Source organism: Bombina bombina, chromosome 2 (genome assembly GCF_027579735.1).
Source record: "Bombina bombina isolate aBomBom1 chromosome 2, aBomBom1.pri, whole genome shotgun sequence".
Lineage (NCBI taxonomy): Eukaryota > Metazoa > Chordata > Amphibia > Anura > Bombinatoridae > Bombina > Bombina bombina.
In genome coordinates, this window is record NC_069500.1 from 937,001,938 (window position 1) to 937,019,464 (window position 17,527).

General features: G+C 39.7%; 1 protein-coding gene across 1 annotated transcript in view; it reads left to right on the forward strand.

Annotated features, from left to right (window-relative positions):
- Window positions 1–17,527, forward strand: part of PPEF2 (protein phosphatase with EF-hand domain 2) — a 141,085-nt gene that overhangs the window by 13,867 nt on the left and 109,691 nt on the right. The window contains exon 2 of the mRNA XM_053700166.1: window positions 3,252–3,328. Within this exon, the coding sequence (XP_053556141.1) occupies window positions 3,252–3,328 (77 nt within the window). The remainder of the gene's footprint in view (window positions 1–3,251; window positions 3,329–17,527) is intronic.

Genomic DNA, 17,527 nt, shown 5'->3' on the forward strand with positions numbered 1-17,527 from the left:
ACTTGGTCTTCTTTGCATACTTTTACAAAATGTTACCATTTTGATGTGTTTGCTTCCTCGGAATCAGCCTTTAGTAGAAAGGTTCTTCAGGCAGTTGTCTCAGTTTGATTCTAATGCCTTTGATTTGAGTTTTTGTTTTAATTTTTTTTAAAGAAAACTTAATTATTTTGGATTTAATTTCTCAGCGGATTTAGCTGTTGTTATTTTATCCCTCCCTCTCTAGTGACTCATGGATTTCCACATCTTGGGTATTATATCCCATACGTCACTATTTATGTAAGAACGTACCTGATAAATTCATTTTCTTTCATGTAATTAACAAGAGTCCATGAGCTAATGACGTATGGGATATACAATCCTACCAGGAGGGGCAAAGTTTCCCAAACCTCAAAATGCCTATAAATACACCCCTCACCACACCCACAATTCAGTTTTACAAACTTTGCCTCCTATGGAGGTGGTGAAGTAAGTTTGTGCTTGATTTCTATGATTTCTTCTATGATAAGCACTTCTAAGCATTTTGAAGCCCAATTCCTCTCAGAGTACAGTGTTTGTCAGGGATTTTCCTCGCAGGAAATCTTTTCAAAGGTTCTCTGTTATCGGACGTATACTCTTATATACCATTACCTCTGCTGATACTTTTTCAGTTTGGCTATCTGCTATATGTGGATGGGTGTCTTTCGGTAAGTATGTTCTTCGTATTTAAGACACTCTCAGCCATGGTTTGGCCCTTTATGTATTAATATAAAGTTTTAAATATTTGTATTTTACTTATATTTGCCATGAGTCAGGTATATGTATATTTCCTTTTGCAGACTGTCAGTTTCAGTTTGGGAAGCATGTTTAGAAAGTTATTTGTCTTACCTGGGGTATAGACCTTTCTTCAAATTGACGGTTTTTTCTTTTAATTTCACGGGCAAAATTAGGCTTGCGAGGGTGTAAAATGCTGTTATTTATTGCGTCATTCTTGGCGCAATAATTTTTTGGCGCGAAGATACGTCTTTGATGATGCAAGTTTGTAATTTCCGGTGTCTTAGTTGACGCCAGGTTTCTTTGCACTACGTTTGTGTCATTTCCGGGTGTTGTTGGCGCCAAAAAAATTCAACTTCCTTTTGCGTCGTGTGTCATTTATTTTTCACCCCACTTCCTATATGCCTCTTGCCTTCTATATGCTCAGAGGGCTATGCTGTTTGCTTTTTTTCCTATTCCTGAAACTGCCATATAAGGAAATTGTAAATTTTGCTTTAATGTTGTTTTTTCTTTTACATTTTGCAAGATGTCTCAATCTGATCCTGTCTCAGAAGCAACTGTTGGAACCCTGCTGCCTGATCACAGTTCTACCAAAGCTAAATGTATCTTTTGTAAGTTAACTGAGATTATATCTCCAGCTGTAGTATGTAACAGTTGTCATGATAAGCTTTTGCACGCAGAAAATGTTTCCATCAGTATTAGTACAGTTTCTGTTGTTCCTTCAACATCTAATGTACATGATAACCGTGTTGATATGAAAGATTATATTGCTGATGCGATACAGAAGGCTTTATCTGCTATTCCGCCTTCTAATAAACGTAAAAGGTCTTTTAAAACTTCTCATAAATTTGATGAAAATTCTAATGACTGACAACATACTGAAATATCCTCCTCTGATGAGGATCTCTCTGATTCAGAAGATCCTACCTCAGACATTGACATTGACAAATCTACTTATCTTTTCAAGATTGAGTTAATTTGTTCCTTGTTGAAAGAAGGGTTGGTTACTTTGGATATTGAGGAGTCTAGTCCTCTTGATATCAAAACTAGTAAACGTTTACATTCTGTTTATAAACCTCCTGTGGTTACTCCTGAAATTTTTTCAGTTCCTGATGCTATTTCTGATGTGATTGCTAAGGAATGGATTAACATGAAAAGAAAGTTCGGAGTGGCAGCAGCTTAAAACACAAAAAGTTTATTTCAACATCTTGTTAAAAACACGTACACATATGGGAACATTGAATGTGCCCCATAGCTCTAGACAAGCTTACGCGTTTCGGCAGTTATGCCGTACTCACAGCTCTAAGTCTCCTCTAGTGCTGCATGGGCTATTTAAAGGAAATGAAAAACACATTCACAAGCTGCAGGCAATTCATTAATTAACAGCTACACATTGTACTGCTCTTAAAGGTACACACATATAACTGATTTACTGTATATTGTTTAACCTTTAAATGTTACCATTGTGTTAACAAGAAATATATATTTAGCCAAGTTAAAAATGGTTTGTCAAGAACAATTACTCAGATCCCACACTATGATGAACTTGTGCTGATTTAAAACATTACCTAAGGTTTATTTTCAGGGTTAATAATTTAACGCCATTTCTCAATTTTCTAAAAGTCCTGAAAGTACACTCTGAACCTAAATCTTATTATTCCTAACTTTTGTGGGTTATGGTATTCAAAAAAATTTTTATTTATATTTATTGTGCACTTATTTCTTTTTATCAAAACAGCTATCTTTTCTTCCCAGTGTGGGATTCACTTGGCCCTTGCACTCGACATCCTATTTTAGATTTAGCATGGAACTTTAAGTTTAAGTTTAAATTTAAAGTAGATGGAATCTCCACTTAGGCTACATAAAAATAGTAATAAAATACATGTAGAATAGGTGTTAACCAAAATACCACATTTATACATTCTTATCCCTATTGTACTTTACATGTATAATCTTTTAAATATCGATAGCCCATCCTAGTGCCTAATAGTCCTCTCCATAGATGCTCATGCTCTATAGCTTAGGGGTAAATCTCCTCCCTTTCAATTATTGATTACTTTTAGAAAATTGAGAAATGGCGTTAAATTATTAACCCTGAAAATAAACATTAGGTAATGTTTTAAATCAGCACAAGTTCATTATAGTGTGGGATCTGAGTAATTGTTCTTGGCAAAACATTTTTAACTTGGCTAAATATATATTTCTTGTTAACACAATGGCAACATTTAAAGGTTAAACAATATACAGTAAATCAGTTATATGTGTGTACCTTTAAGAGCAGTACAATGTGTAGCTGTTAATTAATGAATTGCCCGCAGCTTTTGAATGTGTTTTTCATTTCCTTTAAATAGCCCATGCAGCACTAGAGGAGACATAGAGCTGTGAGTATGGCATAACTGACAAAATGCGTAAGCTTGTCTAGAGCTGAGGGGCACATTCAATGTTCCCATATGTGTACGTGTTTTTAACAAGATGTTGAAATAAACTTTTTGTGTTTTAAGCTGCTGCCACTCCGAACTTTCTTTTCATGGAATACTTTGAGGTCAACCGGGAAAGTGCAGCACTGCTATCCTGGAAGGTGAGCCAGCAAACTTTTTAAAATAAATCCCTCTACTGAGCTTTTCAGCCTATCATGGAGCTTTCTACAGTCTTACCCCCTAATAAGCCGGTCCGTGTAAGTGTACGTATCTCTCCACGTCAGGAGTGGAGAAGGTAGCTTCCCCTAAACGGAGTCAGAGCCACAACTGAGAAAGGCAGAGGACCTGCGAAAGTGGAGTGTCTCCAAGGCAGGAACTGCTGACAGGACAGGAGAAAGGTCTCCCTAAAGATTTCCTTCCATGGACGGCGATGAGAGAGTGAAGGGCCGTGAAGAGAGGGGGTAAGTAGAAGCAAAGCGGATAAAGTGTATTGCTTTTTTCCTATCAAAAACCGGGGATTGTGACATAGGCAACAGAATCTAAGACTGACCATACAGTGGAGACAAGTGCATACACAGGTCTCCTCCTTGTGGGGAATGTGTTTGTAAGGAATGGATTAAGCCTGGTACTTCTTCCATTCCTTCTTCTAGGTTTAAAAGGTTGTACCCTTTGCCAGCGGCTAGACTAGAGTTTTGGGAAAAAGTCCCCAAAGTTGATGGGGCTATTTCTTCTCTTGCCAAACGTACTACTATTCCTATGGAAGACAGTACTTATTTTAAAGATCCTTTAGATAGGAAACTTTAATCTTCTCTAAGGAAAGCGTATTTATATTCTGGCTATCTTCTCAGGCCTGCCATTGCTATGGCTGATGTTGCGGCTGCAGCAACCTTTTGTTTGGATAGCATAGCGCAACAGAAAACAGATCCGGATTTGTCTAGTATTGTTCGTTTGCTTCAACATGCTAATCATATTATCTGTGATGCTATTTTTTATATCATCAAAATTGATGTTAAATCTATGTATTTAGCTATTTTAGCTAGAAGAGCTTTATGGCTCAAATCTTGGAATGCTGACATGGTATCTAAGTCTAGATTACTATCAGGGCCGGATTGGGCCGCCGGGATACCGGGAAAAATCCCGGTGGGCCGGCAGCCGGTGGGGCCGGCAGGGGCAGCTACAGTGTGTGTAGAGCAGTGCGGCTGTTCAATAATATACACACATGGGCCAAGGACCATGCGTGCACTGTGAGTGATATCATGTGGGAGTGGGCAGTTGCATCACTGGGGGTGTGGTGGGACCGCACAAGGCTGGGGTGACAAGCTCAGGGTCAGGAGGGCCTGGTGTCGGTGACACCACACCACCAAAGGCTAGGAAGGTGTAGGGGGGCCGGATCCCCCCGCTTTACTCATGGACTGCTTGTGAATTGCAGACTCCAGACTACCCTCCTCACCACAAGGCACTGGGCATGAGTTAACCAGAGATGGACACAAAACATTTCCTGCCACTGGGTGAGTGTTTCACGATTTGAATAGATTCCTGGCGCGTATGCAACACGAATGGGGTCTGCTGTGCATGAGGCGTACTGAGGTGATGTAACCCCTAAGAGCTCTGGTAGTGAAGGGTTAAAAGACATTTGCTGCTTTTGTGTGGCCAAACCAGATCTTGGGCAGTGAAGGGGTTAAGTGGAGATTGGCTAGGTATTTGTTAACCTTTTCAGCTGCTGCCTATATTGTCAATAGATTTACCTAGTGTCTATGACATTTACCCTTTAACTCTTTGGTAACCAACTTGTATTTTATTTGTTTTATGTGCACTCTATCAAATGTTTTGTGTAGTTTGTATCAATCAGAAACTAAGCATGGATAATGCAGGCTTTAATATAAAAAAAATTAAAAAAACATAAATAAATAAAATAAAAACCTAAGTTGCTTTAGTGACAGTTCTCAAGTGCAAGTTAATACTGTTAGATCATGTGCTTTGTAATGACACAATGGCATGGGATGTCTCTCTGGCAAGCCAATAAAGTGGAGGGGGGCTGGGGGCAGGGGATATTACTTCCTTCACCTCTGTAATCCTATTGTGGGTCTGGAGAAGAGATCTAATGGTGGTGTTTAATTGGGAAGGGGGCAGAGGTTGGAAACAATGCACTTATCTTATGCTATCCATAAAAGCACATTCAGATAAGATGTCACAGTCAGGGCTGGATTGGGCCATGAGCCGGAGGGGGGCGGGGTGGGGCTGAGCCAGAGGGGGGCAGGGCTGGGCCGGGCCATACAAATTTCCAGGGCCGGTCTGATTTCCCAGCCCGGCCCTGATTACTATATCTTTCTTTCCAAGGTAACAATTTATTTGGTTCTCAGTTGGTTTCAATTATTTCAACTATCACTGGAGGGAAGGGAGTTTTTTTGCCTCAGGATAAAAGATCTAAGGGTAAATCTAAAGCTTCTAATCGTTTTCGTTTTTTTTGACAGAACAAGGAACAGAAAACCAATCCTTCCCCTAAAGACTCTGGTTCCAATTGGAAACCTTCTTCAAGTTGGAATAAATCCAAGCATTTTAAGAAACCAAAGCCAGCCCCCAAGTCTGCATGAAGATGCGGCCCTCGATCCAGTTCAGCTGGTGGGGGGCAGATTGAAATTATTCGAAGACATTTGGGCAGATTCTGTTCAAAATCAGTGGATTTAGAGTATTGTTTCTCAAGGGTATCGAATAGGATTCAGAGTAAGACCTCCTGTGAGAAGATTCTTTCTCTCTCATTCCAGCAAATCCGGTGAAGGCTCAGGTTTTTCTGAAGTGTGTTTCAGATCTAGAGCTTTCAGGGGTCATAATACCAGTACCATTCAGGAACAGGGTCTGGGGTTTTTTTCAAATCTATTCATTGACCCAAAGAAAGAAAATTCATTCAGGCCAGTTCTGGATCTGAAGTTTTTGGATCGTTTTGTCCCAACTTTCAAGATGGTGACTATAAGGAATATTTTGCCTTTTGTTGAGCAAGGTCATTATATGTCCACGATAGAGTTACAGGATGCATATCTTCACATTCCGATTCATCCAGACCAATATCGGTTTCTGAGATTCTCTTTTCTAGACAAGCATTACCAGTTTGTCGCTCTTCCATTTGGCCTAGCAACAGCTCCAAGGATTTTTTTCGGAGGTTCTCCGTGCCCTTCTATCTGTAATCAGAGGACAGGGTATTGTGGTGTTTCCTTATTTACATTTCCGTTTCCTTATTTACATTTACGTTTCCTTTACATTTAGCCAAATCTCACACTAATCAACTAGTGTTGTTTCTTCAAAGACATGGTTGGAGGATCAATTTACCAAAGAGTTTCTTGATTCCTCAGACAAGGGTGACCTTTTTAGGTTTCCAGTGTCCATGACTCTGTCCTTAACAGACAAGAGATGAATGAAATTGGTTTCAGCTTGTCGAAACCTTCAGTCTCAATCATTCCCTTCAGTGGCTATGTGCATGGAAGTTTTAGGTCTCATGACTGCAGCATCGGACACAATCCCCTTTGCTCGTTTTCACATGAGACCTCTCCGGCTTTGTATGCTGAATCAATGGTGCAGGGATTATACTCGGATATCATAATTGATATACTTAAATCCCAACATTCAACTCTCTCTGACTTGGTGGTTAGACCATCACCGTTTAATTCAGGGGGCCTCTTTTGTTCGTCCTACCTGGACTGTGATCACAACAGATGCAAGTCTTTCAGGTTGGGGAGCTTTCTGGGGATCTCTGACAGCACAAGGGGTTTGGAAACCTCAAGAGGCGAGGTTACCAATCAATATTTTAGAACTCTGTGCTATTTTCAGGGTTCTTCAGGTTTGGCCTCTGTTAAAGAGAGAACCATTCATTTGTTTTCAGACGGACAATATCACAACTGTGGCATATGTCAATCATCAGGGTGGGACTCGCAGTCTCCCAGCTATGAAAAAATATCTCGGATACTTTCTTGGGCAGAATCCAGCTCTTGTCTTATTTCTGTGGTGCATATCCCAGGTGTAGACAATTGGGAAGCGGATTATCTCAGCCGTCAGACCTTACATCCGGGGGAGTGGTCTCTCCATCCAGATGTATTTCGTCAGATTTTACAGATGTGGGATCTTCCAGAAATAGATCTGATGGCTTCTCATCTAACCAAGAAACTTCCCAGGTACCTGTCCAGGTCCAGGGATCCTCATGCGGATATGGTGGATGCTTTAGCAGTACCTTGGTTTTACCAACCTGCTTATATCTTTCTGCCTCTAGTTCTTCTTCCAAGAGTGATCTCCAAGATCATTATGGAACAATCATATGTGTTTCTGATAGCACCAGCATGGCCTCACAGGTTTTGGTATGCGGATCTTGTTTGGATGTCCAGTTGCCAGCCTTGGCCACTTCCTCTAATACCAGACCTTCTGTCTCAAGGGCCGTTTTTCCATCAGGATCTCAAATTGTTAAATTTGAAGGTATGGAAATTGAAAGCTTAGTGCTTAGTCATAGAGGTTTCACTGACTCAGTGATTAATACTATGCTACAGGCTCGTAAGTCTGTTTCAAGGAAGATTTATTATTGAGTTTGGAAGACCTATATTTCATGGTGTTCTTCTCATAAATTCTCCTTGCATTCTTTTAGAATTCCTAGAATTTTACAGTTTCTTCAGGATGGTTTGGATAAAGGTTTGTCTGCAAGTATTTTGAAGGGACAAATATCTGCTCTTTTTGTTTTATTTCATAGAAAGACTGCTAAGCTTCCTGATATTCACTGTTTTGTTCAGGCTTAGGTTTGTATCAAGCCTATTATTAAATCAATCTCTCCTCCTTGGAGTCTTAATTTAGTTTTGAAGACTTTGCAAGACTTTGCAGGCTCCTCCTTTTGAGCCTATGCATTCTTTCGATATTAAACTACTTTCTTGGAAAGTGTTGTTTTCTTTTGGCTATCTCTTCAGCTAGAAGAGTTTCCAAATTGTCTGCTTAAGATAAGGCAGGATAAGGCTGTCTTGTGCATTTCGTTTAAATTTCTTCCTAAGGTTGTGAATTCTAACAACATTAGTAGGGAAATTGTTGTTCCTTCCTTGTGTCCTAATCCCAAGAATGTTCTTGAAAGATCTTTTGTATTCTTTGGATGTTGTAAGAGCTTTGAAATATTATGTTGAAGCTACTAAAGATTTCAGGAAGACTTCTAGTCTATTTGCTGTCTTCTCTGGTTCTAGGAAAGGTCAGAAAGCTTCTGCCTTTTCTTTGGCATCTTGGTTAAAGCTTTTGATTCATAAAGCTTATTTGGAGGCGGGACAGTCCCCACCTCAGAGGATCACCGCTCATTCTACTAGATCAATCTCCACTTCTTGGGCTTTTAAGAATGAAGCTTCAGTTGATCAGATTTGCAAAGCAGCAACTTGGTCTTCTTTGCATACATTTACTAAATTCTACCATTTTGATGTATTTGCTTCTTCAGATACAGTCTTTGGTAGAAAAGTTCTTCAGGCAGCTGTTTCAGTTTGATTTTTCTGCTAATGTTTTAAGTTGTTTTCTTTAAATTTATGAAAAAAACTTTTTGTGGATTAAATTTTTTCAGCAGAAAATGGCTGTTTTTATTTTATCCCTCCCTTTCTAGTGACTCTTCTGTGGACTTCCACATCTTGGGTATTTCTATCTCATACGTCACTAGCTCATGGACTCTTGCCAATTACATGAAAGAAAACATAATTTATGTAAGAATTTACCTGATAAATTAATTTCTTTTCTATTGGCAAGAGTCCATGAGACCCACTCTTTTTCTGCTGGTTATGATTTTTTGTATAAAAGCACAATTATATTTCCAGTTCCTCTTTTTTGCATGCTTTTTTACTCCTTTTTCTATCAGCCCACTACTTGACTATTCATTAAACTGAATTGTGGGTGTGGTGGGGGCTGTATTTATAGGCATTTTGAGGTTTGGGAAACTTTGGTAGGATTGTATATCCCATACGTCACTAGCTAATGGACTCTTGCCAATATGAAAGAAATTAATTTATCAGGTAAGTTCTTACATAAATTATGTTTTTTTGGCCTTGGCTGTTTTCCACTAAACCCGGGTTAATTGCATGTCAGTGCCTGACTCAGCTTCAAACCCGGACACACAAATGGAAACCCAAACCACCAGGTCATTTCAGGACAGGTGACAACCCTAGTCTATTCATAAGGTGACCAGATTTCCCAGACCCTATTTTAGGAAACCTCAGACCCAAATTTAGGACACCTAATACTAGGGATGGGTGAATGTTTTACAACATTTGTTCATTGGTTTCATATTTTGAATGTTTGTACAACATTAGTAGTATTTCTAATGCTTCCTTTAAATGTAATATTCAATTAGATTTTTTTTAATAATTATATTTGAAATATGCAAGATTTGAATTAGAAAAAAATTAACATAGATATTTGTAATAGAATTTCTGTTTTATTTAAATGTAATATTAATTATGCAATATTCAAAATAGAAACATTCAAATTATATATTTATATCTATTATGTATCAATTTACTAATTCCCTACCACATGAACTATTGAACTTCTGAATAGTATTTGTTAAATTGAATGTGGATATTCGATCTAATTATGAACATTTGAAAACAAAAGTAACATTCGAAAACCGGAAATAACATTTGATTACAGAATTTTTATGGATTTTCATTCTAATCAACATTCAAAATCAATGTCCACAGAACTCTTCGTTCTTCCAAGCGAATTGTACTTTCTGCAAATTCGCCCATCCCTACCTAATACGTGTTGACCCGCGAGCACATGTTAAAAAAAACCCTGTTAAAAATGTTTAATTTATGCAGGCATGTGAAAATAGTTTGCTTGCAATGAAAGCCAACATTAAAAACTATTGCTAAGATAAAACTGTGACACCTAGATTACAAGTTTTGAGCGCTATAGGGAAAGTAAAGAACGCAACAAAAGTTGCGTTATTTAACCCCCTATAGCGCTGCCATTACAAGTTTAAAAAAACCCGGCTTGCGTGGGCGATATGGAGATTTTAAGCTCCATACCGCACCAAAAACAAGCATTGTTTTGACGTGCTTGTGCACGCTTTCCCCATAGACGGGGAGAGACGCCGTTTTTGTTTGGTGCAATTTTTTTCCTATTGCGGTTACGTGACCGCTCTTCCACACTTCTGGTTTATCGGCTTCTCTGTTCAGATCAGAGTTTGCCGCGGTGAGTGCGGAGGTTGCAGTTTTCCTCTGCCTGCAGTTGTTTTTCAAGTGGATTTGGGCTGTTCCGGTAACAAGGAGGTGATCTTTGCTCCGGGTGTGTCCGGTTTCCTGTGCTAGTGGGATAGCAACTTCTGGAGGGGTAAGACCTCAGTAGAGCTGAGGGTTTTAGGTGTTTATTTATTAGGTATGTTTTTTACTGCTTCACATAAATAAACCTTATTTGTTGTTGGTTTTTTGGCATTTACATTTTTGTTAATTGCTAGGAACTGATACCCAATTATGGACACTAATGCAAAGTTGATTCTTTTGAAAAATGCTTATTGTGGTTGGGGGTTAAGATAATTCCTCCTGTACAGTTCTAAATAAAACTTAATTTCAGATTTAAGTTAGAACACCTGTTCTTTTGAAGGAGGTTCTTGCTACTTTGGAAGAATTCGACGCATCTGTTGCGGAGATTCCAAAAAGGTCTAGTAAGCTTAATAGGGTATATGATGTACCCTCATCTGTGGAAGTGTTTTCAGTTCCAGACCCTATGGCAGATATCATCATAACTCAGGAATGGTATAAACCAGGGATTCCTTTTCCCCGTCCCCTGTTTTTAAAAAGATGTCTTCTGTTACTGATGCTATTCGTGACTCGTGGTGCATGGTGCCCAAGGTAGAGGGAGCTATTTCTACTCTGGCTAAGAGCACTACTATTCCTATTGAAGATAGTTGTTCTTTCAAGGATTCCATGGATAAGAAGCTTGAGGCTTTTTTGAAGAAGATGTACATTTATCAGGGATTACAGTGGCAACCTGTTGCTAGTATTGCTACAATTGCGGGGGCAGCATCTTATTGGTGCCATGACTTATCCAATCTTATCCTAGAGGAGACTACTATAGAGATCCAAGACAGGATCAAGGCTCTCAAGATAGCCAATACCTTTTTTGTGATGCCAACATGCACGTTCTTAGGCTGGGTAGATTTCTGGTTTTAATGTTTAGCTCGCAGAGCTCTGTGGTTAAAATCTTGGACTGCAGATGTTACATCCAAGTCCAAACTTTTATCTGTTTGGTCCAGGTCTGGCAGAAATAATTTCTGATATCACAGGTGGAAAGGGTTCTGTCCTACCTCCGAATAAAAAGAATAGACCTAAGGGTCGCAGAATTCTAATTTTCGTTCCTTTCATAACTTTGAGACAGAAGTCTTCCTCTTCCAACTCAGATCAATCCAAGTCTTCTTGGAGGTCCAGTCAGCCTTGGAATAGGGGTAAGCAAGCCAAAAAGCCTTCTGTTGATTCTAAATCAACATGAAGTGACCGCCCCCAATCTTGTAGTGGATCAAGTGGGGGCAGGCTTTCTATTTTTTGGCAGGCTTGGATACGCAATGTTCCAGATCTTTGGGCCATATATATAGTATCCCACGGTTACAGAATAGGATTCAAATATTGTCCTCCCAGAGGCAGATTCAACCTGTCAAGGTTATCTGTGAACCAAATAAAGAGAGAGGCCTTCTTAAACTGCATAAAGGAACTATCATCCATGGGAGTGATTGTTCCAGTTCCTCTAGAAGAACAGGGTCTAGGATTCTATTAAAATCTGTTTGTAGTTCCCAAAAAGGAGGGCACTTTTCATCCTATTCTGGACTTAAAGTGTCTCAGCAATTCCTCAGGGTTACGTAGTTCAAGATGGAGACCATCCATTCTATTCTTTCTTTGGTTCAAGAGGGTCAGTTCATGATGACCATAGATCTGAAGGACGTGTATCTTCATGTTCTCATTCAGAGGAATCATTACCAGTATCTAAGGTTTGCCTTCTAGGACAAACATTTCCAGTTTGTTGCCCTTCCTTTTGGCCTGACTACAGCTCCCAGAATTTGTACAAAGGTTCTGGGGCTCTTCTGGCAGTGGTGAGGTCCCAGGGTATTGCTGTGGCACCTTATCTAGATGATATCCTAGTTCAAGCTCCATCTTTTCATCTAGCAAAATCTCATACCGAGATGTTGTCTATTATTTGTTCCCACGGGTGGAAAGTGAACCTGGGAAAGAGTTCCCTTGTGCCAGATACAAGGGTGTGTTTCTTTGGAACAATCATAAATTCTCTGTGCATGAAGATTTTTCTGACGGACGTCAGAAAATCCAAACTTCATGTTTCTTGCCTCTCTCTCCAGTCTGCTATTCGTCCATCTGTGGCTCAATGGACATCATTCCTTTTGCTCGGTTCTATCTGAGACTTCTGCAACTATGCATGCTCAGTCAATGGAACGGGGACCACTCAGATCTCTTGCAGAAGATAAATTTGAATTCCCCAACAAGAGTCTGTCTCTCTCATGGTGGATTTCACAGGACCATATGTCTCGGGGCACATGCTTCCTGAGGCCTTCCTGGGTGATTGTGACCACGAACGCCAGCCTGTTGGGCTGGGGAGTGGTTTGGGGTTTCTTAAAAGCACAGGGTCTGTGGACTCCAGAGGAGTCATCTTTTCCAATAAACATCTAGGAGTTTTCTATGCTTTAATAGCTTGGCCTCAGCTAGCTTTGGTCCAATTTATCAGATTTCAGTCAGACAACATCACCTTGGTGGCCTACATCAACCACCAGGGAGGAACTCGGGGTTCCTTGGAAATGAAGGAAGTGATTTGCATTCTCCAATGGGCGGAGTCTAATGATTGCCATCTCTCTGCCATCCACATACCAGGGGTGGACAACTGGGAGGCGGATTTTCTGAGCAGGCAGACTTTTCATCCCAGAGAGTGGGCTCTCCACCCAGAGGTTTTTACAATGATAACTCTCAGGTGGGGGGTTTCCGGAGTTGGATCTGATGAGGTCTCGTCAAAACGCCAAGCTGACAAAGTACGGTTCGAGATCAAGAGATCCTCAAGACGTTCTGGTAGATGCTCTAGCAGTTCCGTGGAGCTTTAATTTAGCATACCTGTTTCCTCTGTTTGATGCAAGCAATTACTTGTGGAAATAACTCAAACAGGAGAGAGCTTCTGTGATTCTAATAGCTCCTGCATGGCCCCACAGGATCTGGTTCACGGATCTGGTGACAATGTCATCTCTTCCACCGTGGAGGTTACCTTTCAGGAAGGACGTTCTACTTCAGGGTCCCTTTCTTCATCCAAATCTAGATTCTCTGAAGCTGACTGCTTGGAGATTGAACGGCTTAGTTTGGCTGGATGTGGCGTCTCTAAGAAAGTCATAGATGCTATGCTACAGGCTCGTAAACCGTTAACTCACAGAATTTACCATAGGGTATGGTGTAAATACCTTCATTGGTGTGATTCAAAGGGTTTTTCTTGGAACAAAGTAAGGGTTCCTCGAATTTTGGCTTTTCTTCAGGAGGGCCTGGAGACGGGTTTGACAGTCAGTACTTTGAAGGGTCAGATTTCTGCACTGTCGTTCTGCATAAACGTCTGGTAGTTCTGCCAGATGTTCAGTCTTTTGTTCAGTCCTTGTTCAGAATCAAGCCTGTGTTTAAATCTGTTGCTCCCCCTTGGAGCCTTAACCTTGTTCTTAGAGTTTTGCAGCAGGCTCCGTTTGAGCCAATGCATTCTGTTAATATTAAATTACTATCTTGGAAGGTTTTCTTTCTTCTTGCCATTTCTTCTGCTCGTAGAGTTTTTGAACTTTCGGCTCTGCAGTGTGATTCCTCTTTGCTTATTTTTCATGCTGATAAGGCGATCCTTCATACTATGCTGGGGTTTCTCCTTAAGGTAGTATTGGATCGCAATATTAATCAGGAAATTGTTGTTTCCTCTTTTTGTCCTAACGCTTCTTCCCAAAAGGAACGTCTTTAGCATAACTTGGATGTTGTGCATGCTCTTGAATTTTATCTTCAAGCAACTAAGGATTTTTGGCAGTCTTCTGCCCTGTTTGTTGTTTTCTCTGGTAAACGTAGGGGTCAGAAGGCCACTTCTACTTCTCTTTCTCTCTGGTTGAAAGTGTTATCCGTTTAGCTTATGAGACAGCTGGACTGCAGCCTCCTGAGAGAAAAACGGCTCATTCCACTAGGGCTGTCTCTTCTTCCTGGGCTTTCAAAAATGAAGTTTCTGTGGAGCAAATCTGCAAGGCGGCCACTTGGTCCTCCATACATACTTTTTCCAAATTCTACAAATCTGATACTTTTGCCTCAGTTGAGACTTCTTTTGGGGAAAAGTTCTTTAAGTGGTGGTGCCTTGAGTTTAGGTCCACCTGTCTTGTTCTCCCTCCCTATTTATTCTGTGTCCTCTAGCTTGGGTATTGGTCCCCACTAGTAATTGGAATGTTTTGTGGACTCTCCATGCCATAGGAAAGAAAACAACATTTATTCTTACCTGATAAATGTATTTATTTCTGGGCATGGAGAGTCCACGACCCGCCCTTATTCAAATTAAAACTGCAGGTTTTTTGTATAGTCCTCAGGCACTTCTATACCCTTGTGTTATCTTCTTTTTCCGTTTCCCTTCGGCCAAATGACTGGGGGTTATGGGTAAGGGAAGTGATACTTAACAGCTCTGCTGGGGTGCTCTTTACCTCCTCCTGCTGGCCAGGAGTGAATATCCCCACTAGTAATTAGAATGTTTAATGTACTCTACACACACACACAAAACAAAAGCGTTCATAGTGTAACTAGTGTCATTAAAAGATGAAAATTCTCAGCAGCAAACAGCACACAATCATATATATATTTCCACTGTTTATGTTAATGAGTTCACAGTGCTTTGTTTTTTACAAGGCACACTTTATATACACATCTCTCTTTTTCTCTTATAACACATAGCAATTAACTTGTCTAGTCACACTTTTATTTCTGATCAGTAGCGTCACTAGGGGGGTGCGGGCCAAAGAAATACATGTAGAGATGATAGATTTTTTTTTATTAGAGAGGCCAGCATTTGTGAACATTAGTGGACTGGGGACTGCTAGCCTAAACCTGCCTGCATATCTGTGCTCACTGCTCAGTGACGTGTGGAGCAGTGGAGTCACTCACTGCTGTGCTGTCTCTCTAAACGGGAACTGGGAAATCATACTGGGAAATCATGAGGGGTATGCCTGGCACCTGACCGCATGACTGCCTGACACTGTCTCTAAAGTGAAGGAGCCACGTATGATGCCCACCAGACCGGTACGGTTATGATACACTAAGTGCACACTGAAGAGGTAGGAGGGGAGGGCGGGTGGGGGTCCGGGGGTGGGTAGAGTGCAGAGGTGATTGGCCATAAGAAGCGGTAGGCACGCGGCCTGGGGCTGTGCACTGACAGACTTGGAACAGAGTCAGAGAGCAGAATTTGCATAGTTTGCGCACCTAAACCTTTTCTTCAATGGTTTATTTTAGAGTGCTCTGTTTTTGTTTCATTTGATGCTCTGCTGAGTCAAGGAGCAGCTCTAGGCATGAGCTTTATAATTAATGCAGTGCAGTTTACATATTTTGTATGTGTGTGTGTCTGAGTTTTTGTGTGTGTGTCTCAGTGTTTTTGTGTGTGTGTTTTTGTGTGTGTGTGTCTAAGTGTGTTTCTGAGTGTTTGTGTGTGCATCTGAGTGTGTTTTTAAGTGTGTCTGAGTGTTTGTATGTGTGTGTGCCTGTGTTTTTGTGTGTGTCTGCTTTCTGGGGGGGGGGGGGTGACACCATAACTTACCGCACCGGGTGACACCAACCCTAGTGACGCACCCGCCACTGTTTCTGATTAAAAGTTAAGTAGATTGGTGCACTGTATGTTTGCCCTGTGTGTAGCTAATGTAAACAGTACAGCAGAGCCAAGTGGTACAATGCAGAGCCATTATAGAAAAGCCGAGAGTATTTGTTTCAGAACCCTTTCTAATCCTAATCCATTTTAGAGTCTTATGTGTCACATGAGAGGGCATTTAAATCTCCTTCTGTACTTGTGTGCCCTGCTTATGGGGAAGTTAAGCATCTAAAGAAGAAAGATATAGGCATATATCTTTAAAATAACTTATTTTCACAGTTACACTGGATTTGCATATCATCAATTTTCATTTAAATCGCTGGAAGGATATTAACCAAAAGAATCTCAGTCTGAAAAATAACTACAGCTAATTTCTCATGTAAGACGTAAGTTGTTTTTTTTTTTTATTTGGGTAACAGCTCAGAAATAGCTAATAAGATTAATGACAAATTAATTTATTGCTTTAAGTATTAGAATTCCTTTTAGGATAATTCTAGTTGTTTTTATTATTGAAGTTATACAAATAATATTATTCTTGTCACATTAATATAATAATCTAATAATTAAATAATATTATAAAAGTAAAGTTTATTTTGTTTATGGATATATTTATTTGGGGAATACTTGTGGCATCTTTTTCTTCTGTTGAAATAAGCATTTGAGCATTAAAGGGACATTAAACCTACATTTTTTCTTTCATGATTCAGATAGAGTATACCATTTTAAACAACTTTCTAATTTACTTTATTTATCTAATTTGCTTCATTCTCTTGATATTCTTTCCTGAAAAGCATATATAGATAGGCTCAGTAGCTTCTGATTGGTGGCTGCAGATAGATGCCTCATGTGATTGGCTCGCCAATGTGCATTGCTATTTCTTTAACAAAGGATATCTAAAGATTGCAGCAAATTAGATAATAGAAGTAAATTGGAAAGTTGTTTAAAACTGTATTGTCTATCTGAATCATTAAAGAAAAAAATTGGGTTTAATGGCCCTTTAATACTTTCATAAACTACAAACCATCTTACTATATTTATTGCAATATATCACAACTCAAACATATTCTCTGATAAGTCCTATCTAAAGTTAATAATATAACACCTGACATTGCTAGAAGTCAACATTTTAATTCTCAGTTGTATAATATATCATGGAAGCCTCTGTAAAAAAAGTAATCAATTAAGTGCAGTGGGAGGTGACTGTCTCTTGCTGTTCTTGTTGCCCAGCTAGCTCCTAGTAGTGTATTGTTGCTCCTTCAACAAGGGGTACACAGAGAATGAAGCAAATATGATATTAGATGCAAAGTTGTTTAAAGCTGTATGATAGAGCATAACATTTTAAGCAACTTTCCAGTTTACTTCTAATATCAAAATTGCTTCATTCTCTTAGTATCCATTGTATTTATCATTTAATAGTATTAGTTTTCCAAGCTACTGTTTAAATAGTCATCAGATCAGTATTTGATTACCTAAATGAAATATAAGCTTTTTTAGTTTCTCTAATAATACGTGTTTGTAGATTTATTAACAAA